Source organism: Pleurodeles waltl, chromosome 12, assembly GCF_031143425.1.
Source record: "Pleurodeles waltl isolate 20211129_DDA chromosome 12, aPleWal1.hap1.20221129, whole genome shotgun sequence".
In the NCBI taxonomy this organism is placed as follows: domain Eukaryota; kingdom Metazoa; phylum Chordata; class Amphibia; order Caudata; family Salamandridae; genus Pleurodeles; species Pleurodeles waltl.
Window position 1 is genome coordinate 544162935 of NC_090451.1, and position 24418 is coordinate 544187352.

General features: G+C 47.4%; 1 protein-coding gene across 1 annotated transcript in view; it reads right to left on the reverse strand.

Annotated features, from left to right (window-relative positions):
- Positions 1 to 24418, reverse strand: part of NRN1L (neuritin 1 like) — a 423331-nt gene that overhangs the window by 72558 nt on the left and 326355 nt on the right. Inside the window, exon 2 of the mRNA XM_069217584.1 lies at positions 9939 to 10113. Within this exon, the coding sequence (XP_069073685.1) occupies positions 9939 to 10113 (175 nt within the window). The remainder of the gene's footprint in view (positions 1 to 9938; positions 10114 to 24418) is intronic.

Here is a 24418-nt window from a genome sequence, read left to right on the forward strand (position 1 = left end):
CCAGGGAGCTCTCACAGTACTCCGCTTTCTTGTACTGCAGAATGTATTGCTATCAGTGCTTAATTTGTAAATAAAAACGTGCCGGTGCTCAAAGCCCTCAACTTAAAAACGCTGCTGATGCAAAGAAATGTGCGAACACGGAATACTGAGGCAGCGTAATCCTGAAGCCGTCTGGGGCATCTTTAATCTATATAAATCCACTCCCTGCCCCTTCAGCTTACTCTTGCAGCTTCCTGCTTTCTCCCATTGTGGCGCTTTTTCGTTTTTCTCCTCCTCCGTCTTTCCCATGTGTCTCTTTTGCTCGCAGCAAATGCTTGAGGCAGAAGAAAAAGGAGCCCTCAAAAATACGTGCCGGTGCTCCGCACCGGAAACAACAAGCACAAAATAAGCACTGATTGCTACCAAGTACTTTGACATCCACAGAGCTCCCTCAGAGTATCTCTGTTCTGACTTCCAGCATGCGCCTGAGTTACCACACTCAACTGTCCCTTCATTAAGCTCAATGTGCGTCAGTAATCAGGAGTCCCCTTTTCTTAAAACGAGTAAATATGGCTGTCTCAGGCATCCACATAAATTCCAGGACCACAACTTCAGACCCGCGAAGGGTTTCAACTTTTCAACCTTTTGTGGTCTGTAAAATGAGTGTTATCGATTTCGTGTGCACAACTCAAGCCCTTTTGAAAATCACTGATGAGCGTAATTGCTAAACATTCTTGAAATCTATGCGAACATTGTGGGATTTGTATGTTTTATGAAAAGAGAAGAGCAAGCCATAGGTCGTTGAGAAGAGCACCTTGCACAGAAGCTACAAATTTCAGGTACCAGCGCCAATCCCACTTAATTTGAGACGATGGGCCCCACCGGCACTCACTTTTGGCGCCTGGCACTTATTTTTCCTCACCAACGTTGACCTGGAGGAAGAGAGCGAAAAAGAGGAAGGAAGAGGAGAGGCAGAAAACCATGACAAAAGGAGAAAGCAGGAACCTGTAGGAATGAGATAAAGAGGCAGGGAGCGTCTAGTGGTGGATCAAAGAGACACGAGATGGAACCAAGGCTATGATTTCTGGCACCCCTACCATGGAATTCAGCGCCGACAGGGGACTATTGAGGAAACTCTGGGCCCCTGCAGTTTGCCTTTTACAAATTAAGCACTGAACCCAGGGATCTCTGTGTAACCTTCAACTCAGACAGTGAGTGCTTGTGGATACCAACATGTAGTTGTGACATGGATAGAATGCACACTGTGCCATCGGAATTTATACTACACATTTCATATTATAAATGTTTACAATTTGAAGCTGCAACTATTTGCCCACAAGTACCATTTTTGGTCAAGTGCCGAAAATGATTTTAGAACCCTGGTCTGCAGGGTCAAAGGTCACAATGAGTACATTTGTAATATGTTAATAACAAAAACTGCTTCTAGAATGGGAAGGGGGCGGGGACTGGGAAATTAACATGCTACCATCCTGCCGCATAGAAAAAGGTATCTAACAACGGCCTGTAGAATGGATTTCCAAGCAGAAAAATAAGTTAAATATCTATAGTTTTAATATTCATCTGAATTCAAGAAGTGGTATGTTCAAAAAGGACGTATGGGCAGTGTGAACAGAAACATGTAACGTTCTTCGGACATTCCCTCCTTCTGCATGAAAACCAATAAAAAGAGGACAGTCATATTTTTTCCTGGCCTTAGAATCCACCTTTGCTTCCATCTAAAAACAAGCACTGGCAAAGCCAATAGGTCTTCTGTTGGCTACCAATCTTTTTGCTTCGCTAATGCTTGTTTTGCTTTGTCATGGCATTGATAAAACATTATTGCTGGGTGAGCTACTGGGCCCCCAGCGACATAAAAAAAGAAAAAATCGCTAAAAGTAAAAACGTTCATCGTCACAATAGTCCCTGGCACTACTTTATGGGTGATGCGCTCCTTGTGAAAGAACAGAATGTCATCATTCACAGTGACATTAAGAAAAGGCTATAGTGGATTAAACAAGCGCACAATGCATTTAGTAAGTGGAAGAAAAACCTGAATGACACAACAAAGGACCAATGAAAGAAAAAGCCTAGATGGAAGCCTGTATAAGCAAAGGCGTAGGTACGAGGGTGGGAGGAGAAGGGTGTGTTTGGTGTGGGACCCGGGTGGTACCCCCCACCCCCAAACAAATAAATTCTTGGCTTGGCAGTTGGGTCTTGGGGCTCTGAGTAAGGTTTGTTATGTCATTTTTTCTTGTCTTTCTGATTTCACTAAGTGGTAATAACTTGTTCATTTCTTGGGTCAGGAAATTAGATATATTTAGGCCGAGGTTTACAAAGATTCTGTGCCACTTTGTCAATGCTGCCCTGACTCAAAATCCTTGATTGAAGCCATGCAAATGTTGATTTGCATGGCTTTGTAAGAAAAAGTAGCACAATGCAGCACATTGTGCTGCTTTGCATTACTTTGTATCAGGTAGGCATTCCATTGATGGTTCGTGGGTGGTCCGGTGCATCCACTCATGGATTTTGCCACTAGCCCGTATTCACAACGAGTTGTAGAAATGGGTTTGTGCTAAAATGGTGTGCATACCTGAGGCTTTCGTTAAAAGGAGAAATTTCTTTAGTTTTCCTCATTATTTTCTCGTTATATTCGTGCCACACTTTCTAAGGGCAGATATGTGCAGGAAGCTACCCTTTCCTCAATGTAAACTATCTTGAAAATATTGCAGGCGCAGTATGGTGCAAAGATGCCTGTGCTAGCACTGGGGTGGGAGGAACTCGCAGAGTCTCCCTCTGTGGAATTCCGTGGAGTTACGTAAAAACTCTGCTAAATTCATTGAGCAGATGGAAATCTGTACATCACGCTGCCCACACTGATTTTTAGCCCCAGGAGCTTATTCTTTGCTGAGAAATCAGTGCAAACTGCACCACGCGACACACCAGAGGGTGCTGCTCCTCAAGTTGGTTTTGTTGTCGCTCAAGGAGATTTCCCCCCTTGAGGAGCAGCTTTTCCAACGTGAGCGTTGACGATCGTCCATGACTGTCGTGTTGGGAAAATCTCATCGGGTGCCCTCCGAGCACCCTAAAATCATGCATGGGGATGCCAATTCTCACCCATGCTCACCAACTTACCATTGGCGAGCCGCACGCAACAAAAAACTCTTCCAAGTGGTGGAGTGTGGAATTTGGGCAGAACTTCGAATTACATGCATAACGTAGAGTGGCCAAAACCCAGCAAACTCTGCCGGCGGAGAGGAAATTATTGCCCACTCCTAGTTGGCACTAGGCATCCCAAAGCGAACCAGATGACGGAGAGAGCAGAACTGCATCATTTCATTGAAGATATGGCACAGTTCCACACTTTTCCGGTGACACAATGCAGGACAGCAGCTTTCCTTACTTCGCTGCATTGCACCACTTCTTTGTAAATATGCCCCTTCGTGTTCGGTTTAACAAAAGCATATCAAATCTTCACCAATAGAATACTTCTTGTATGGATGCATATGTACTACTTTTTAGAATTCACAAATATTGGCAGTAGTAGGTTTGGAAAGCCAAGCCATTCTTAGGTTTCCAGGTATACTACTGGCAATCAAACACCCAAAAGGTGGTGGGACGGATGTTGGCAAATAGTCCAACCACTGGCAATGGCAATCCCTCAGGCATTCAAATCCATTTTTTGCCCACTGTGCTACTCGAGAAGGGGCCTGGTTCAGCATTTAGCAGCCACAGTAAATGCAGAACAGGTGTTGGCGGACATTAGTGCCTTTTCTCCACCAGCCAAATTTAGAGATGGTTGCCACCTAGAGAGACAAATCTTTACAATAGCAGGAACAGCTGTCATGTCGATTCCTGTCAGTGTAGGAAAAGAATAACGGGCAGCTCTGTTAAACATGACAGCTAGCCATCAAACTTTTCCAAAGTTTTTTTTTTTCAAAAACAAAGTGGGAGATAGCACAGTGGTCATTTTTATTTTTTACTCTCCTTAATCACGATGATATACCTGGAGGTGGCAGACAATAAAAAAGCCCTCTGGTGATCCATGTGATGGCTTACTTCCAACAGCACCTACTCCATCAAATGGTTAAAAGAAGTTTTATGCTGCCAGAGTAAATTGTACTCCATTGGCATAAAACTTGTGGTCCATCTGACTCAAAATCAGGTGGGTTGACCTTGCGTTTGGTGGACACAGTACTCCATCACTGCTGTAGTAAAGTACCTGTCCACCAAACTCTAAATTAGCCCCCAAAGGCCATCCTAACTCAATTCAAATCAAATCAAATCATTAACATTTATAAAGCGCGCTACTCACCCGTGCGGGTCTCAAGGCGCTAGGGGAAAAAGGGGGGGGTTATCGCTGTTCGAACAGCCAGGTCTTTAGGAGTCTCCGGAAAGCGGAGTGGTCCTGGGTGGTCCTGAGGCTGGTGGGGAGGGAGTTCCAGGTCTTGGCCGCCAGGAAGGAGAAAGATCTCCCACCCGCCATGGAGCGGCGGATGCGAGGGACAGCAGCGAGTGCGAGGCCAGAGGAGCGGAGGAGGCGGGTGGGGACGTAGAAGCTGAGGCGTCTGTTGAGGTATTCCGGTCCCTTGTCGTAGAGGGCTTTGTGTGCGTGGGTGAGAAGTCGGAAGGTGATCCTTTTGCTGACAGGGAGCCAATGCAGGTGCCTCAGGTGTGCGGAGATGTGGCTGCTGCGGGGTATGTCGAGGATGAGGCGGGCCGAGGCGTTTTGAATGCGTTGCAGGCGATTTTGGAGTTTGGCTGTGGTCCCGGCGTAGAGGGTGTTGCCGTAGTCCAGGCGGCTCGTGACGAGGGCGTGGGTCACGGTTTTTCTGGTGTCGGCGGGGATCCAGCGGAAGATCTTGCGGAGCATGCGGAGGGTGAGGAAGCAGGCGGAGGACACAGCGTTGACTTGCTTGGTCATGGTGAGAAGAGGGTCCAAGATGAAGCCGAGGTTGCGGGCGTGGTCTGTGGGGGTTGGTGCGGTGCCGAGGGCCGTGGGCCACCAGGAGTCGTCCCAGGCGGACGGGGTGTTGCCGAGGATGAGGACTTCCGTTTTTTCAGAGTTCAGCTTTAGGCGGCTGAGCCTCATCCAATCTGCGACGTCCTTCATACCCTCTTGTAGGTTGGTCTTGGCGCTGACGGGGTCCTTGGTGAGGGAGAGTATAAGTTGGGTGTCGTCGGCGTAGGAGGTGATGATGATGTCGTGCTTGCGTACGATGTTGGCGAGGGGGCTCATGTAGACATTGAAGAGTGTCGGGCTGAGTGATGAGCCTTGGGGTACGCCGCAGATGATCTCGGAAGGAGGCGATCCAGTCCAGGGCCTGGCATTGGATCCCGGTGGAGCGGAGGCGGGTGATTAGGGTGCGGTGACAGACGGTGTCAAAGGCAGCCGAGAGGTCGAGAAGAATGAGGGCAACTGTTTCACCGTTGTCCATCAGGGTTCTGATGTCGTCAGTGACTGAGATGAGGGCGGTTTCAGTGCTGTGGTTGGTTCGGAATCCGGTTTGTGAGGGGTCGAGCAGGCTGTTGTCTTCCAGGAAGGTGGTCAGCTGTTTGTTGACGGTCTTCTCTATTACTTTGGCTGGGAAAGGCAGAAGAGAGATGGGGCGGAAGTTTTTTAGGTCGCTCGGGTCAGCCGTAGGTTTCTTTAGTAGGGCGTTGACTTCGGCGTGTTTCCAGCATTCGGGGAAGGTAGCAGAAGAAAAAGAAGAGTTGATGACGGTCTGGAGGTGCGGGGCGATGATGTTGTCGGCTTTGTTAAAGATGAAGTGCGGGCAGGGGTCCGAAGGGGCGCCGGAGTGGATAGAGTTCATGATGGATTTGGTTTCTTCCGTGTTGATGTGGGACCAGTTGTTGAGGGTGATGGCCGTGGATGCCGGTTCGGTGGTGTATGGTTGGGTCTGGTGTCCGAAGCTGTCGTGGAGGTCGCTAATCTTGCGATGGAAGAAAGTGGCGAGGGATTCGCACAGATCCTGTGAGGGCGTGACGGCGTTGGCGTAGGCGCTGGGGTTGGAGAACTCCTTGACGATGCTGAAGAGTTCTCTGCTGTTGTGTCTGTTTTTGTCCAGTCTGTCGGTGAAAAAGTTCCTTTTGGCAGCGCGGATCAGGTGGTGGTGTTCGCGGGTAGCGTTCTTGAGGGCGGTCATGTTGTCAGCGGTGCGGTCCTTGCGCCAGGCTTTCTCAAGGGCGCGACAAGTTTTCTTTGATTCTTTGAGGGTGTCAGAGAACCAGAGAGGTTTTTTGGTGTTGGTCTGTCGATGCGTGCGTTTGAGGGAGCAAGGATGTCTGCGCAGTTGGAGATCCAGTTTGTGAGGTTGAGGGCTGCGTCGTTGGGGTCGGTGGTGAGGGTGGGTTGGTTGGCGGCGAGTGCGGAGAAGAGTTGCTCTTCGGGGATCTTGTTCCACTGTCGACGAGGGATGGGTTGGGTGCGGAGGTGGCGGGTCTCGTGTCGGAATGTGAAGTGGACGCAGCTGTGGTCGGTCCAGTGTAGGGCGGAGGCGTGGCTGAAGAAGACGTGTTTGCTGGCGGAGAAGATGGGGTCAAGCGTGTGTCCGGCGATGTGGGTGGCGGTGTTCACCAGTTGTTTGAGGCCGAGGTTGGCGAGGTTGTCGAGCAGGGTGGTGGTGTTGGGGTCGTTGTTTTGTTCCAGATGGAAGTTGAGGTCACCTAGGAGGATGTAGTCCGGCGAGGCGAGGGCGTGCGGGGAGATGAAGTCGGCGATGGCGTCGCTGAAAGGGGCGCGTGGGCCGGGAGGACGGTAGACGAGGGATCCTCTGAGGGTGGTCCTCGGATCGGTGCGAATCTGAAAATGCAGGTGTTCAGCGGCGAGAGGGGTGTCTTCGGTGGAGGTGGTGACGCTGATGGAGTCTTTGAAGACGATGGCGATACCTCCTCCTACCTGGTTGGTGCGGTCTTTTCTGGAGATCTTGTAGCCTTCGGGGATGGCAGTGGCGATGTCAGGGGCCGAGGAGGCGTTCATCCAGGTCTCCGTGATGAAGGCGACGTCCGGTGCTATGGAGTCCAGGAGGTCCCAGAGTTCAATGGCGTGTTTGTGGACGGAGCGAGCGTTGACTAGGATGCACTTGAGGTGGTTGATGGCGCGTGGGCTTGTGGTCGTGGTTGTTGCAGGCTAAGGGTCCATGGGTGCGTTTGGGGTGAGCTTGGAAGCAGGTGTTGGAGCGTCCTGGGTTGAGGGCGTGGAGGGTGGTGGGGTCGTAGCGGGTCAGCGGGGCTTGGGAGAGCTGGAGACCAGGGGTCGTGGCGCTGGGCGCGGGCCAGGCGCGGACGGTCGCAGACGGGCTTGCCTCTGGTGCGCCTCTGGCGCGCCAGTGGCGCACTCGCGCAGCGGCCGCCATATGAGGTAGGAGGGGGGGGAGGGGTCAGGTGGGGGCGAATGGGAGCTGGGGGGCAGGGGCGTGCAGGAGGTCGCGGCGGGAAAGCGCGAGGGAGGGGGGACAGGTAGAGTGAGAAGAGCTGGGGGAGGGGGGTTTAAGGGTGGAGGGGGGTGAGTGTTAGGAGGTTTAGGAGATAAGGGAGAAAGATAGGAGTAGGGTTGAGAAGATAGGGGAGGGGGGGTTGTAGAGGTGGGTGAGGGTGAGAGGTAGAGTGAGAGGATAGGAAGATAGGTAATAGAGGGGGTGAGGGAGGGGGGGAGAGATAGAGAAATAGATAGAGAAAATAGATGGGGAAATCGATAGATAGGGAAATAGATAGAGAGATAGGAAGATAGGAGGAGGTGGAGAGTGAGGGAGTTAGATAGTGGGATAGAGAGATAGAGAGATAGGTAGATAGGAGGAGTGAGGGAGGTAGATAGTGAACGGGTTAGATAGGAGAGATAGAGAGGGGGATGCGAGTGGGGGAGGGGGATGAGGCAGGAGCAGGAGGGCAGGCGCGGGGAGAAGAGGACGGAGGAGGCAGAAGAGCCGAAGACAAGAAGAACAGAAGACAAGAAGAACAGAAGAACAGAAGGAGAGAAGAAAGGAAGATCAGAAGACCGGAAGGAGAGAAGAAAGGAAGACCGGAAGAACACAGAAGAACATAGAAGAACACAGAAGAACACAGAAGAACACAGAAGAACACAGAAGAAGATACAGAAAAACGAAGAACAGAGGGCAGAAGACCACAGAAGAAGATGAGGAAGAAGAGAAGAAGAGTGAAGACGGGGGAAAGAAGAGTACAGAAGAAGATTACAGACGAGGAGCGAGGAGAAAGAACAGAAGAACAGAGAAGAAGAAAAGAAGAAAAGAAGCAGGAGCAGGAGAGAGGGTGAGTAGCGCGGGGCAGAGCGAGGGGCTGGGAGGGGGGGGTACTTACTGTGAGGTGGGTCTCAGGAACTCAGGAACCTGGAGGAGCTGCAGCGGCAGGGGGAGCGACCTACCCTTGGGTCAAGGGTCGCTACCACTGTCGCGCAGCGGCCGCCATATGAGGTAGGAGGGGGGGGGTCAGGTGGGGGCGAATGGGAGCTGGGGGGCGGGGGCGTGCAGGAGGTCGCGTCGGGAAAGCGCGAGGGAGGGGGGGACAGGTAGAGTGAGAAGAGCTGGGGGAGGGGGGTTTAAGGGTGGAGGGGGGTGAGTGTTAGGAGGTTTAGGAGATAAGGGAGAAAGATAGGAGTAGGGTTGAGAAGATAGGGGAGGGGGGGTTGTAGAGGTGGGTGAGGGTGAGAGGTAGAGTGAGAGGATAGGAAGATAGGTAATAGAGGGGGTGAGGGAGGGGGGATAGATAGAGAAATAGATAGAGAAAATAGATAGGGAAATCGATAGATAGGGAAATAGATAGAGAGATAGGAAGATAGGAGGAGGTGGAGAGTGAGGGAGTTAGATAGTGGTATAGAGAGATAGAGAGATAGGTAGATAGGAGGAGTGAGGGAGGTAGATAGTGAACGGGTTAGATAGGAGAGATAGAGAGGGGGATGCGAGTGGGGGAGGGGGATGAGGCAGGAGCAGGAGGGCAGGCGCGGGGAGAAGAGGACGGAGGAGGCAGAAGAGCCGAAGACAAGAAGAACAGAAGACAAGAAGAACAGAAGAACAGAAGAACAGAAGAACAGAAGAACAGAAGACCGGACGGAAAGAAGAAAGGAAGATCAGAAGACCGGAAGGAGAGAAGAAAGGAAGACCGGAAGAACACAGAAGAACATAGAAGAACACAGAAGAACACAGAAGAACACAGAAGAAGATACAGAAAAACGAAGAACAGAGGGCAGAAGACCACAGAAGAAGATGAGGAAGAAGAGAAGAAGAGTGAAGACGGGGGAAAGAAGAGTACAGAAGAAGATTACAGACGAGGAGCGAGGAGGAAGAACAGAAGAACAGAGAAGAAGAAAAGAAGAAAAGAAGCAGGAGCAGGAGAGAGGGTGAGTAGCGCGGGGCAGAGCGAGGGGCTGGGAGGGGGGGGGGGTACTTACTGTGAGGTGGGTCTCAGGAACTCAGGAACCTGGAGGAGCTGCAGCGGCAGGGGGAGCGACCTACCCTTGGGTATTCAGTACTGACCATGGTGCTCTCGGCAACAGTCCATCCCAAACCTGGTTTACACATTCACCCTGCTTTCTTTTAGTTTTGCACCCTCCAAAGCAACGCCCCTGCCTAAATTACGTTTAATATGTATATAATGTTAGCAAAATCAGAAGGTCTTGACTAATGTCAGACAGAGCTAATGAATAGCGGAGCTTTAATATTTCTCCTGACCTTGGGTTATCCATGACAGCACAAATTATTTTACACTGTGGTCAGTGAACCTCCAAATACATGACTGAAAAATAAACAAGTGAGAATGTTTCCCCTGGAAGCGTATAAAGCAAGAAACCTGTTTTTACAAAATGAGTATCTTCCCAGCAGTAACCTGTTCTGAAGTATGACTAGACACATATCTACTGAAGATTTTTCACCGTCAATATCCCCATTTAGCAGCGTCACGAGTCAAGCATTCCCAGCCACCAGTCCTCCCCTTAGAGCTCCCAAACTCACTTGCATATAGTGTCCAGCTCCTGGGCCTCCTCCTTTATTGTCTTCTCGTCTGCGTCCTTCAGCGTCTGCATATTCTGGGCTATGCTGTCCCCCAGACTGATCAGGCACTCCGCAAAGCCCTTATAGATGGTGTCACACTTCCGGCTGGCAGCGCCCACTGGGCTGTACACTAGCACTGCAAGAGACAAAAGACAGGGGCCTTCAGCCTATAGGAAAGACTTTGTACATTTCTAGGCATGTCAGCCTCACAGATGCTACTGCTCTTTTCACCTTTATAGACTTGTAAGATGGCGGCCTTTCTAACCGGTAAAGGGGGTTTAGGGCAGGAATGACCAAGACCCATAACAACCAGCGATGCATTCTTGCAGGTTCATGAAGGCCTGACACTGACCAATCAAAACTCCAATTTCAAAGCTTTCTCTTGGGGAGTTGATATATGATTAAATATTGATGAACATGGCTGATCACTATGGAAGGAAATGCTTGACCTCATTAGTCAAAAGGTAAGCCGAAACACCAAGACCATTATCGAATAAAAGCTTCCAATTCCCTGGGTCACCAGAGCTGAACGGTATTGAAACATACTACTTAAAGGTGGTGTTCAATGTAGTTCCAAAGACCGGATCAATACCAGATTTTCAAGATATTGTTATACAATAAATTAATGTGCAATAAATCTAAATTTAAGTCATTTCCAGACTTAATGGTTATGTTGTCAAACAGACAAGTATTGGTAAAGCCAATAAGCCTGGCCTAAGCACGTTTGCGATGTTTGCATTTATTTATTTTTTCAATTATTTGTAAAATACAAAACACTTGTCATATATATAATAAATATAAAAAAGGAGTGGTCCTGCAGCACAGGCACACTAACTCTGGCACTGAAGTCCAATACTTTATTAGGCAGCAGAGTGCATGTAATCAGACAACACGCCTTTACTCACAGAATGCAAAGACCCATCGATGAAGTCAGTTGATTCTTGGCCCCAAGCAGTGAGCTGTAGAGGGCACAAATGTGAATGACACTTGAACAGACCAATGTATGAAAAGGGGTAGCCACAGGCTACTGTATGTATGTATAAATGTGTTTGTTTCTATTATGATGTTTTTGAAAAACATAATGCCGACAAGAAAGCTAAGGCTGTCTCTAGGCCATACTCAAAACTAAACAGAACTTTCCAGAGTGCAAGAGTAGAACCTTTTCCACATTGTCTGCCGGGCAGACAAAATGGAGTTCTAATGTATAATGCGTAAAGGGAAACTGGAACATTTCACTGTGTGGCCAATGTACTCTGTCCCTGTCCAACTAACCTGTCACGGGCACTTCCTGTTTGCCACTACAGCAGCACACTTCTGAATGAAATTGCTTTGCAATTGGGGATGGGGTAGAAGCCTCTGGATTGATAGCTCCCTTTGAAGTATCTCACGGAGCCACAGCATCTAAATCACCTTGCTGCAGCCACCAGTCAGATAATATACAGCACACACTCCCAAAAGAATTGCATCTCATAACTCTGGCTACTCTTATAACAGCATCTGCACCAGGAAGCCCCCTCAAGGAACTAGGGATGGTCCCTCAAGGGTTAAGGAATAATCCTACAAGGTACAAGGAGTGGGCCTTTAAAGTGGAAGGAATTATTCCAATGAGACTGCAGGACTGGCCTACTGGAATTTTTCTGGTGCACTCCAGGCTAGGGGATGCTTTCAAAGCAGGTTGGATTGACATGACCAAACCAAGGAAGCAGCTAGGGACCCCCTTAAGTTCTGGCCGCCCCCTGAACCGTGGCCTTCTGCACTGGGCGGCTGAATTAAACATTTTTGTCAAGGCTGATTTTGACTTCCAGTTTGGCACTGAATGTTTGAGGAATAATGTTACAAAGAATGAGGGCTGAACCTGTAAGGTATGAGGGTTGATGTTTCGAGACTAGAGGGATTCTTCCAGGAGTATAGAAATGACTCCTCAAGGTCTGCCTGACAGAAATATACAGGACCAACCCTTTTTGCCCACTTAACTTGACATTTGATTACCAGGGCACAGAGGTATTGTGGCAGACTGCCATCCTAGAGAAACCCATATGAATCAATGAATGGGTCGAAAGGTCGAAACTAAGCAAGGGATTACTCATGACAGATTTCTCTCTCACACATGGAACCAAGAATGTTTCTTGACTTTGTAAAATCTGAATAAGGGGCATCCCTTTCTTTTTCAGTACTTATATGTGTATGATAGCTTCACATGTTTGACGTTACACCAATGAGCACTGTGCCATCTACACCAATATATAGCACAATACCATTCAAAGGTATGCATGTTCATAATGTCTGAAGCTGAAAGGCTGTGCTTACTTGTTTTATGTAGATTATATCTACAGAAATTATTTGTGGATTTGCTAACACATATACTAGTATTTGAAAAAATATCCACAGAACCTTTCTTCTTGTTGCAACACAAAGTCTGAGGCATGGCCCTGGAGGCAATGAGGGAGGATCCTACAAGATATGAAAAATGCATCCTCGTGGTAAGAGAGTAACCTGAAATATCAAAGGAACGATCCAGTGAAGACGCATGGCCGTGCAAGGTTCAAAAAGGAAAAAAACTCTTAGATCCAGACTAGCCCCTCCTTTGATGATTTTCTACGTTTGGAAAAACTCACAGTGCTGAAGTGCTTCACAAAACATGCAGCCAAACTCTGGAATTGTCTCGGTGCACAATAAAGCAACCTGCACAAAGCTTGGACTTTCTGAAGCAGTAAAGACACCTGAAAATCAACACAGTCAGGACTCCTCTAAATGCAAGGCCTTGCAACCTGAGACAACACAATTCACTTATGGAAACCAGAGAATTTTGGAATGTATGGTATAGCGCTGCACCTTCTATAGCACATAATTCTACATTATAGACATGTAAAGAACAACATCAATTCCACAATGGCATGATGGAAGGTACTCAATCCCTCATGTACGCAACTCAAGCTTCTCATATAGGGTAGGCCTTGCAAACAACCTCTGCCAACCATGTATAACTTACTGCTTGGTGTCCTACATCACTCCCAAGAGAGTACTTCAGGGTTATACCAGAGCAAGGGAGTAGCCAGAAAATTATAATATCCCCCACTTACAACCAAAGCTCTTATGGCACCAAGCAAGCAAAGCAAGTTATTTCAACCCTCCACAGAAGAGCTCTCGTCTCTTCCATCCAAGCGTTTATCCATTCATCCTTTCAATCCTTCCATCCGCCCGCTGATATTTGCTATTTCACCTTTACAGTCTGTCATTTATTCATTCTTTCACAATCATTCATTCTTTCACCATTCCGTCCATCCACCCATCCATATCCAAACCCATTCCTCCACCTCCAAATCTGTCCATCAAACCTATTCATCCATCAATTTACCCTTTTATTTGTCAATCCCTCCATCTACCCTTTCACTCGTCCATCTATCCTTTCAGTCATTCACCCATCCTTCCTTTCACTCATGCATCCATTCTTTTACTCACCCATCCACACTTTCACTCTGTCCGTTCACTGTTTTTTCATTCCATCCATCCACCTTCACTTTCCCTCATCCATTCAGTCTTTCACTCATCCATCCTTACACCCATCCTTTCACTCATGCATACATCCATCCATCCTTTCACTCACTCATTTTCATTATGAACCTTTGTCTGCAGAGTTTGCAGACAGAACAGGCCCTTATGGAACTCTACGCCCGCTGTAGCTGCTTAAGTGGGAGGTTCATGACACCCCTGTTCCACACCTATTCATCCATCCATTTACCCTTTTATTTGTCAATCCCTCCATCTACCCTTTCACTCGTCCATCTATCCTTTCAGTCATTCACCCATCCTTCCTTTCACTCAGTCATCCGTTCTTTCACTCATCCATCCACCTTTCCACCCATCCATCCATTCAATCCTGAATTTACCCTTTTGCTTAGCCATCCTTTCACGCATCCATGAGCCTTTGTCGGTGGACTTGCAGACAGAAGAGGCCCATCAAGAACTCCACCCACGCTGTAGCTGCTAAAGCAGAGGTGGAGGGAAGGGGGTCACGAAGAGCTATGAAGTGTTTACAAAGGAATCAGTGCAGTTCAATACAGTAAAGCTTATAAGAGATGATTCGGAAAGGTATAAGAGATGGTCTTACAAGGTGGAAGCAGAGGGAAGAGACAGAATGCCAAATGTAGTGCCACATAAGCTGTGCCTGGGAACATCTCCCCGCCCGGTCCGTAGTGTTGCATGAAACCCCTGCAGAGCTTTATCTGTTTTAGTTTTTGTGCTAATGAAATCAAGCAGTAAAGGTCTGACCGAGCAGCTCCTAATCTACGGCTAATGAGGATAAACCCTCAGACGCGCGTCTGCAAAACATTCATTTCTCTGATTCCTGCCTCGGCAAGCACACACGCCTTACCGAGATTTATCACACTTATCACCTCTAATGGGTGCCACCTCTGGTGAGATGTGTGGCTGGTTCCATGGGGGTCATTAACCCAAGGAGGAACGGAGGGCGGGCAGGGGCCTGCCACTCTTTGGTCAGACGTTGATGTTGAGCTGTCTGCACACTCGCGTACAGAAGCCACACGTAGTGTAGAGAAGCCAACGGACTTCATGCTACATAGTGCAGAGGAGGCTGGCGCGTGAATGCTGTCTCCTAGAGGCGGAAGAGTTGTGGTTGGCACAGAGCATGTGCGGCTTCTGCCACCATGCGGGAAAGGGGATACACACAGCCGTGTAATACAAAATAAGTGCTTAATATTGTATAGGGGTCGTGCTCAGGCATAATAAAGCTTTTAAAAGTAACACAAACTTGACACAAAGTATATGATGGGATTTACTATCCAACTAAATCACTGTAGGAAAGTACCTTCTTTATTTTCATGGTTACCCCCATTTTCTGCCTGATGTCAGTGTGTTTGACTGTGTCCACTGGGATCCTGCTAACCAGGACCGTAGTGGTTATGCTCTCTCTCCTCTAAATTGTCTGTTTATGGTTGTACACTCCACGATTGGCACACTGGTACCCCCATGTAAGCCCCTAGTATACGGTCCCCAGGGCATTGGGGCACCAGGGATCTCCCATGGGCTGCAGCATGTATTATGCCACCAATGGGAGCCCAAGCAAAACCTCTCTGCAGGCCTGCCACTGCAGCCTGTGTGAAAGGGTGCATGCACCCTTTTCACTACAGGTCACTACACCAGCTCACTATAAGTCACTCCTATGGCAGGCCCTCCTAGCCCAGAGGGAAGGAAGCAAGTACCTGTGTGTGAGAGCACCCCTTTACTAGCAGAGGTGCCCCCACGAACTCCAGTCCCATCTCCGTGAGTGCGGGGACGCCATTTTATGCGTGTACTAGACATAGGTCACTACCTACTTCCAGCTACATAATGGTAACACCGAACCTAGGCATGTTTGGTATCAAACATTTCAGAATCATACCCCAATACTGTTGTCAGTATTGGAAGTATGATTTCATGCACTCTGGGGGCTCCTTAGAGGATCCCCAGCACTGCTTCTACTAGTCTTCCGGGGTTTTCCCCGACCCCTCAGACTGGTTTCTGCCCTCCTGCTGCTTGAACAGCTCAAGCCCAGGAAGGCAGAACAAAGGATTTCCTTTGGAAATAGGTGTTACATGGCTTGGGATGGTTAGCCTCCTCAAGCCACTGGTATGCTTTAAAGGGCACATTTGGTACCGTCCATGCATAAACCAGTCTACACCAGTTCAGGGACCTCCAGTCCCAGCTCTAGTGCAAAACTGGACAACAGAAAGGGGAGTGACCACTCCAGTGCTTAATTTGTGCTTGTTGTTTCCGGTGCTGAGCACTGGCACTTACTTTTGAGGGCCGAGGCTTATTCTTCTGCCTCAAGCATTTGCTGCGAGCAAAAGACACATATGGAAAAGAAGGAGGAAGGGAAAAACAAAAAAGCGTCACAAAGGGAGAAATTAGAAAGCTGCAAGAATGAGCTGAAGGGGAAGGGAGTGGCTTTATATGGACTAGGATGCCCGAGATGGCTTCAGGATTACGCCGCCTCAGTTTTCTGTGTTCACACATTTAATTGCAGCAGCCATGTATTTAAGAGGAAGGCTTTGGACACGGGCACCTTTTTACTAACAAATTAAGCACTGGACCACTCTCCTGTCCATCACCACCCCCCACAGGACACCCACTGGACGAGGAACCAGGAGTCACAGAGGAGCCCACGCAGCACAATTGGTGAGGGGTCCCACTTGCTAAGGGTCCCCCTTGGAAATTGTAGTTTGAAGATTCTACAAAAATATTTTATAAAGATTTGCACAATACCTTCTGTGAAATCATGGTTTGTGACAGTTAGTTGTTATGTTGTTTGAAGTGAATAAACATGCCCTATGTGTAAACAACACATCAATGACTCCTGTCAGTGTGGCTTGGTTTGAGTCGGAACGGGGCAGGACAGACTGGCTACTCCTTGGTTTATTGGTGTAGAAGAGGTTTCCACAAACTGCTGTCTGAGAAGTATGAGGAGGAGAAAGCTTGTTACTTGTCCCCTGCTGTGCCACTAAGGGATCTCTCTCTTTGAATGGACCAATGCCATTATCAGTGACCAGGCAAGCACCTATTTGCTATGATTATCTGATCACCTAATTCTAGTGAGCATTCAGTCTGAGGAGAAGTAACTGAGTGAGCCATTAATGACAGGCCAGGTTACATTATTCAGATGAGTAAACCTGGCATGTTTAATAATGACTGGCAATCCACCTCTACTAATATTATTTCTCTGTATGAGTTTGCCATATCCAGCGGTCATCCCCATTCAAACTACTTGGTTTCATTTTTATATTGGGTGACACCTGATTACTAAGAGTAAAAGCACACACAGAGAAATCAACCATTACTGTTAACAATCTGGGCAATGACAAGAAAGCGCTATGAATAGATGGAGGCCGCAAAAAACAGGAACTAATCTGACGGCTGCTCCCTCAGAAGCCGTGTAGTTTGATGTTCTTCTTGAGGCGACTCAGACCTCTCACTTCCTCACGCTCGAAAAGGGCATTAGCTTACCTATCCACAGTTATTACTGTCTTGTATTACTTTTGTACTACACTCCTGCTAGATGTGATGTTCCGCTCACATACATTGAGCAAACGTTTCTATGAGAATGAATGAGAGACCTTACAGCTGAAACCCAGTGTCCTGTGTTTATATCTTTAGGGCATCTGAACACACCACTAATAGTCCAGCAATGTAACATGAACTTAGGGAAACACTAATGTCACCACTACCCTGCGGGAGCATTTTAACCCATTTCAATGTCACATCACTAACATTGTTGCTATACTGTTGATGTAACGTAACAGCTGCATTTGTTAGCTCAGCTCAAGGGCTACTTTAGCCCTGGCAGTATTGAGGGGTACAGCGGTACTCCTTTTATTAATCTCAGAAAGATGAACGGTTCAGTGAGGCTTCACGGGCTCCAACTCGTGACCAATACTACCAGCACGACCCTGCCCAGGCTTAGCCACTAGGTACTTGCACCCATCTCCCTTTTTTAGCACTTAGATGGGCCAAACATATGTAGATATTGCAAGCCTTTAGATAATAGAGTATGAGGGTACAGGAAAGCTGTCGCCAATGACCCCTTTTTCTGTTGATATTTATTTCTTTGGTGAATTTTATATAAGTCATATGTCGCCTGTTGGCCACTTCACTGCACTAATGGAAGGAAGGTTACATAAATGGAAGATGATCACATTAACAGGTAGGATGTGAGGGATTAAGCAAAAGATCAGACTATACCTGGTGTCAAAAAATAGAAATATGAATTGATTGGGGATTAAGATGAGATAACACCGAAGATTATGGATGCAATTAAAGGACAACCTGAAAACAAAGGTCAAAATCTCTTTCTTGATTTGTAAGTAGTCCTTTTGGAATGTTGCCAGCCAGGAGTGTTTCAGAAGCATAGACCCAAAAACGTTAATGATCTTACTCCATGTCTCCGTCTTTTTGGTTTGTATGGGAGAGTTGTGATTTACTGGATGACCTTAAGGTCTTCTTTGGTCGGTGATCAGATTGTTTTTGAAGATACATCCAGGCTTTCATTTGAGGTGCTTTGGCTAAGATACATTATAATTGGAGTACAGTGTCAAAGGAAAAGACAAGAAGACAGAAGCAGAACAAATACAGTGAAAGAGGCAGAGGAGGAGAAGTAAACAAGAGGGGGTAAATGCAGGGAAAAAGGGAGTAGAGGAGGATTCAAGAACAAGTGTAATGTCAACACTGAACTGGTATGTGAAATGTGAATAAGAGAGATTCTTGTAATCAAAGGACTTAACCCCTTCAATGCGGGCGTCGGCCACTGGCCGATGCCCGCACTACCTCCCTGGTGCGGGCCACGACCAGTGGCCGACACCAGGGAGGGGGTTAATCAATCCTCGGGTGCATCGCACCCAAGGATTATTATTATTATTTTTTTTATCCCGGGGAGACACGGAAGCTTCCGTGTCTCCCCCCACCCCCCACCCACCCCTTTGTGACGTCAGCACACCACGAGGCGCGCTGATGTAACAAAGTTGATTTTCCCATCGGAGCAGGAAGCAGCCTTGCGGCCGCTTCCTGCTCCGATGGGGAAAACAGCCTTCCCCACGTTCGGGAAGGCCTCGTAAGAAAGGGGAGAGTCTCCCCTTTCTTATGAGGCCTTCCTGAAAGTGTTTCCTGGCCCCCGGTCGCAGCTGTGCCTCGATCGGGGGCCAGGAAACACTTTCAGATTTCCTGGCCACCCGATCACAGCACAGGATGCGCTGTAGTTTGAGCTTGAGTTTTAGAGTGGTGCCGGCGTAGGTGGCGTTTCCGTAATCAAGTCTGCTGCTGATGAGTGCGTGAGTGACAGTTTTTCTGGTCTCTGTGGGGATCCATTTGAATGTTTTTTTCAGTATACGGAGTGTGTTGAAGCATGAGGAGGTGAGAGCGTTGATTTGTTGGGTCATCGAGAGGAAGGAGTCTAGGATGATGCTGAGGTTGCGTGCGTGGTTGGCGGGGGTGGGTGCAGGGCCTAGCGTGGTGGGCCACCATGAGGGGTCCCAGGTGTTTTTGTGTGGGCCAAAGAGGATTATTTCGGTTTTGCTTGAGTTGAGTTTCAGGTGCTTGGCTGTCATCCATGTGGCGGTGTCGAGGAGTGCGTTGTGTAGGTTGGATTTGGCAGTGTTGGGGTTGCGGGTGAGGGAGAGGATGAGTTGAATGTCATCGGCGTATGAGAGGATGGTGATTCCGTGGGTTTTGATGATGTTGGCTAGTGGGGTCATGCATATGTTAAATAGTGTGGGGCTGAGGGAGGAGCCTTGGGGGACTCCGCACGTGATTTTGGTGGCGGGCGATTGGAAGGGGGGAGTCCGACTTTTTGGGTTCTGTTGGTGAGGAAGGAGGTGAGCCAGTCCAGGGCTTTGTGTCTTATCCCTGTGTCGTGAAGGCGTGTGCTGAGTGTGTGGTGGCAGACAGTGTCAAAGGCTGCAGAGAGATCCAGGAGTATGAGTGCTACGGTTTCGCCCATGTCGACTCTGGATCTGATTTCGTCGGTGCATGCTAAGAGGGCGGTTTCTGTGCTGTGGTTCTTGCAGAACCCAGATTGGGAAGGGTCGAGTGTGTTGTTTGTCTCGAGGAAGAGGGATAGGCGGGAGTTGACTATTTTGTCCGTAACCTTGGCTGGGAAAGGGAGTAGGGAGATGGGGCGGTAGTTGGAGAGGTCGTCTGGGTTGGCTTTGGGTTTTTTAGGAGCGCGGTGACTTCTGCGTGTTTCCAAAGGTCTGGGAAGGTGGCGGCTTCGAAGGAGCTGTTGATTGTGGCTCGGAGTATGGGGGTGATGGCGGGCTGGCTCTGTTGTATATACGGTGGGGGCATGGGTCGGAGGGGGAGCCAGAGTGAATGGAGTTCATAGTGGTTTCAGTTTCTTCGTCGGTGGTGGGGGCCGAGGTGGTGAGTAGGTTGTGTGGTGTGTGTGTGGTGGGTTTGTGTGTGGGGGGTGAGTGGTGTGAGAGGGGGACGTGTGTGGTGCGAAGCTGTTATGTATGTCTAGTATTTTGTGGTGGAAGTGATCTGTGAGGGAGTCGCAGAGGGTTTGTGTGTGCGTGGGGTCTAGGTTGCTGCCCTTGGGTTTGGAGAGCTCTTTGATGATGGTAAAGAGTTCCTTGCTGCTATGTGAGTTGTTGTCAATGCGTTCCTTGTAGTGTGCTCTTTTGGCAGTGCGTATGAGTTGGTGGTGGATGCGTGTGGTGATTTTGAGGGTGGTGAAGTTAGTGGTGGTGGGTTCTTGTCTCCAGATTTTCTCTGCTTTGCGGCATTTGCGTTTGGATTCGTGGAGTTCAGTGGTGAACCATGGTGCGTTCTTGATGTTGCGGGTAGTGATGTTTTTTCTGAGGGGGGCGAGGTTGTCGGCACAGGAGGTGATCCATTCGTTGAGGTTGTGAGCGGCGGTGTTGGGGTTGGTTATGTTGGGGGGGGTTTGCGTCAGTTGGTAGATTAGGTGTTCCGTGGGGATCTTGTCCCACATGCGGTAGGGGGTGGTGTGATGGTGGTGGTGTTTGGGAGGTTTGTTGTAGGAGAAGTGGACGCATTGGTGATCTGTCCATTGGAGTTTGGTGGTGTGGGTGTAGGTGACGTGTTGGCTTGATGTGAAAATTGCGTCGAGTGTGTGTCCAGCTGAGTGGGTTGGGACTGTGACCAGTTGTTTGAGTCCTAGGTTTGAAAGGTTGTCTAGGAGGGAAGAGGAGTTGTGATCGTGAGGGTTTTCTAGGTGGAAGTTGAAGTCGCTGAGGAGTATGTAGTCTATGTTCGCCTATTCCACATAATATATTGAAAGTCAAAGCAGGTGTTCAGCAATCCTCAGCTTTACTTTATTACAGATGTATTGTACTGCACTTCATGAACCATACTCAAACTCAGTCGAGGATATCAAGCCCAGGTCACGGAATCCTAGAGTTGATACCCAGATACTCCATGGCAACCATGAACACGTGGATAGCTGCAAAGGCTTTGTTTGCACTGCCCCCTGGCTTGCTTTTCAGTCACTGAGGTTTCCGGTATGTTGGTTCCTGTTGCTCGACGCCTGTACAGTGTGTTTTTTTAATGATAATTTTGTTGCATGTGAGGTCCTAATTAGAAGACAGACAAGTGATCCAAGGAAAGTAGAAATTTGTGTTAGAAGTTAAGCTTAAACAAATATTCTTAAATGCTTCTGCGTATAGCATCAGAGAGGTGCAAAGTATGCTAAAAGGTATTTTTTCATTGCAATTTATGTTCCCGGGGCTCTCAGATCAAAGCCCAAAGGTCAAAAATTACATAAGGCCACAGACTAACTACATTTTATTTTAGTGGATTATGTATTGGAGTATTTATAAAACAGACATATATGTTAAGTTGCCTGCGAATGTGGAAGGCCGACGCCGCAAAACCTTGCCCCCAGCTACCTCCAAAACCTTTTTATGTGGCCTGACCAATGGTGAGAAGGTTAGTGGGAGGCTGACACTATGTCCATCCATTTTCCTAAAATCTTTTAACAAAGTCTTGATTGAGGCCACTGATGATATTGCACCCCTGAAAACCCTTGCTAATGTCCCCAGTGAATGCCTAGTAAATGGTTTACACATGAATTGGCCAATGTTAAAATGAAACATCAATAATTAGGCCACGGTCTTGGGAATAGAATATGTTCCATTGTATGAATATTTTCTGCCAGTGATTTTGCATCGCCAAAAAGATTTTACTTAATGCAAAGAAACCCTCTTTCACAGAATGCTGCTTTGCTGACTGAAGATCTCTTTTAAAATATTGTGGAATCTATTTCTGCATCCTTATTTAGAACGTCAGACACTCTCTCTGAAGTGGTGTTTGAAGAACTGTTAGATTTGTTTTGCAGAAAGTCGAAGAAAAATTGCAGTCACATCAGGAAAGAAGATTGTTGAGGACACACCATCAACACAGGATGGCCCTTCTAGACCTTCTTCTTAAGAATAGCAGCTATTGTCAGACTCTGAGTTCCATGTCCTTTTAGGGACCTATCTTCCATCATAGTGCCAGAGTATGGAAATCAAGCAGAATACGAGTACCAAATTTAAAGTTTAGTTATCAATATTTTTTATTTTTTTTATTTAATTATTTATAAAGCACATCTATCACCCAAAGTCATCTTGGCACTAGGACAGTAGCAGAGAGTAAATGAAAAAGATAGCGAGACAAAGAGTGCCAGCTAAGCCTCTTAACAGAAAAGACAGATTTTCTTAGTTTACAACCACCTAGTAAACCCAGTGATCAAAAAACACGTTTCTCGACTTAACTGATCTTTCCGGACAAGTTCATCACAGCACCCCTTTAGGAGTACATTGAGATATCCATCTTAGTCCCAGGTTTCCGGCTTTAATGTGGTACTTACTCTGTAGTATTTCTGGTTGCTGACAACATGAGAATGGATGACTATAGGAACAGTGTAGGGGTGATGATCATGTTAGAATTGTCTCCACTTTTAACGTCATTAGCTCTCGACTCTGGCTTCTATGACTGGCACAGTCCTGACAGGTCTTTCCTCACCATTCAGGGATTCTTGACCTGCCTCTTTTAAAGTCTACTGCTATAGGAGTAAACTTGAAGATGTCAGTATGAATGGTAAGGGTGAATTTTGTGAGTGGTATTATTCGCGTGTGAGGGTAAGATGGTTCTCTTGTTCGAAGCATTTGGATAAGTTATTATCTCTTAAAACATGGACTGTGAACATAAATGTGAAAATAAAGAAGTTTGATTCGTTCTCCAGAAAAAAAGATTTCATATCGTTATCCTGCATATTTGACTCTTTATTTAGAGAATTGTATTGGAGGTGGATTGTTTTCTTCCTTTTGTAGTAATTTCCCTTTTCTCAAGGGAAACCTTTGCTATATTTACTCAATGTACCTGCTGGGTTGATCCATCTTTCAGTAGATTGACACTATACTTATTATAATACTTTGAGATGGTGCACGCCCTTGAGTTCAACTTAGCACAGTTAAACTTCCATATGAAGAAGGGGATCTGTCTCTCCTGGACTTTGAGCATTATTATATGGAATCTCTGCTGCCGCAAATTCCACTGTGGTTTACAGTTACTGGTAAAAGGGAGAAGTCAGTTTTGGTGAAATGCTATCCCTTGAGGGACCTCAGGGCCTGATTACGAACTTGGCAGATGGGATACTCCGTCAGAAACGTGACAGATATCCCGCCCGCCGTTTTACAAGTTCCATAGGATATAATGGAACTTGTAATACGTTTGTGACGGAGTATAGCATCTGCCAAGGTCGTAATGATGCCCTGAGTGTGGTGCACCTAACTCAGAGGTGTGAACTGGTGGCTGTGCCGAAAAGTGTGGCACCGATGTTTCAGCCATGGCCAGTTAAAAATTTGGTTACTAGTTGACCGGGTGTGAGTCCCATTCAAACAGCAACCACAATCATGGACAGGGTAAGGCACAAGCAAACCCCAAACTAACCTGTGCTCAACTCCCTGGTAGCTTGACACAGAGCAATCAGGATTACCTTTGAGGTAATGTATGAAGTATTTGTGAAACACTTAAAACACTAAAACAGTAATAACACCACACAGAGATCCTACACTATGTTGGAAATTTAAATCTGAATTTAATACATAAAACAAGAACAAAACAACAAAAATCCAATCAGTAGAACTGAAGTTCTGATTTTTTAAACCATAAAGTGAAAAACAGTGCCTAACAGCACAATTCACCAACAGGAGCTAACTGGTCATGCTGGACCGGGTCAAAGTCAAAAGTTCACACTGACCCATGGAGCTATGGACCCATCCATGCTTTTGAGATCTTAAACCAATGACTCTGACGATGGCCTGGCTTGAGGGAGAATGCCAGGTCATGGGGGGTTTCAGTACCAAGGGGAGGAGTTTCCATGTTTGACAAGGTCAGACTTACGTTTCCAACGAGGCCGGGCAAATTTTAAACTTTTGCCAAGTTGACTGCTGCAGCACACCGGTATTGGACTGGTTTTCCTTGGCAACCTCGAAATTATACTTTTAATTTATTGTGGGACTTCAGGATGGAGGCAGCTGTGTCTTCTTGATGTACCGGGTGATGCTACAGGATAGGATACATTCCCCTCTACCAGTAGGTGCTAAATGGGTATCGGATATTGGGGGTCAACTCACTGACTCGGAGTGGAAGCAGGGGTTGGTGTTTCCATAAAGGAGTGTCCTGTAACAACCAGATTCCACTGGTGGTAATGTAACCTTCTAAATCAAGCTATTTAACCCAATTCATCTCCAGCAAAATTTGCCTGACGCAAACGAGGGCGGCCCAGATGTATCACGTGATACGGTCATATATGGCAATTAGGGACTAGGGGAGGGTAGTAACTGAGGCCTTGTCTGTGATCCCATCACTTAACGGTCACTGCTCCTTAAAGCATTGTATATTGGGCCTACATCCTAAACCCAAAAAAAATAAACATGCATTTTTAATTT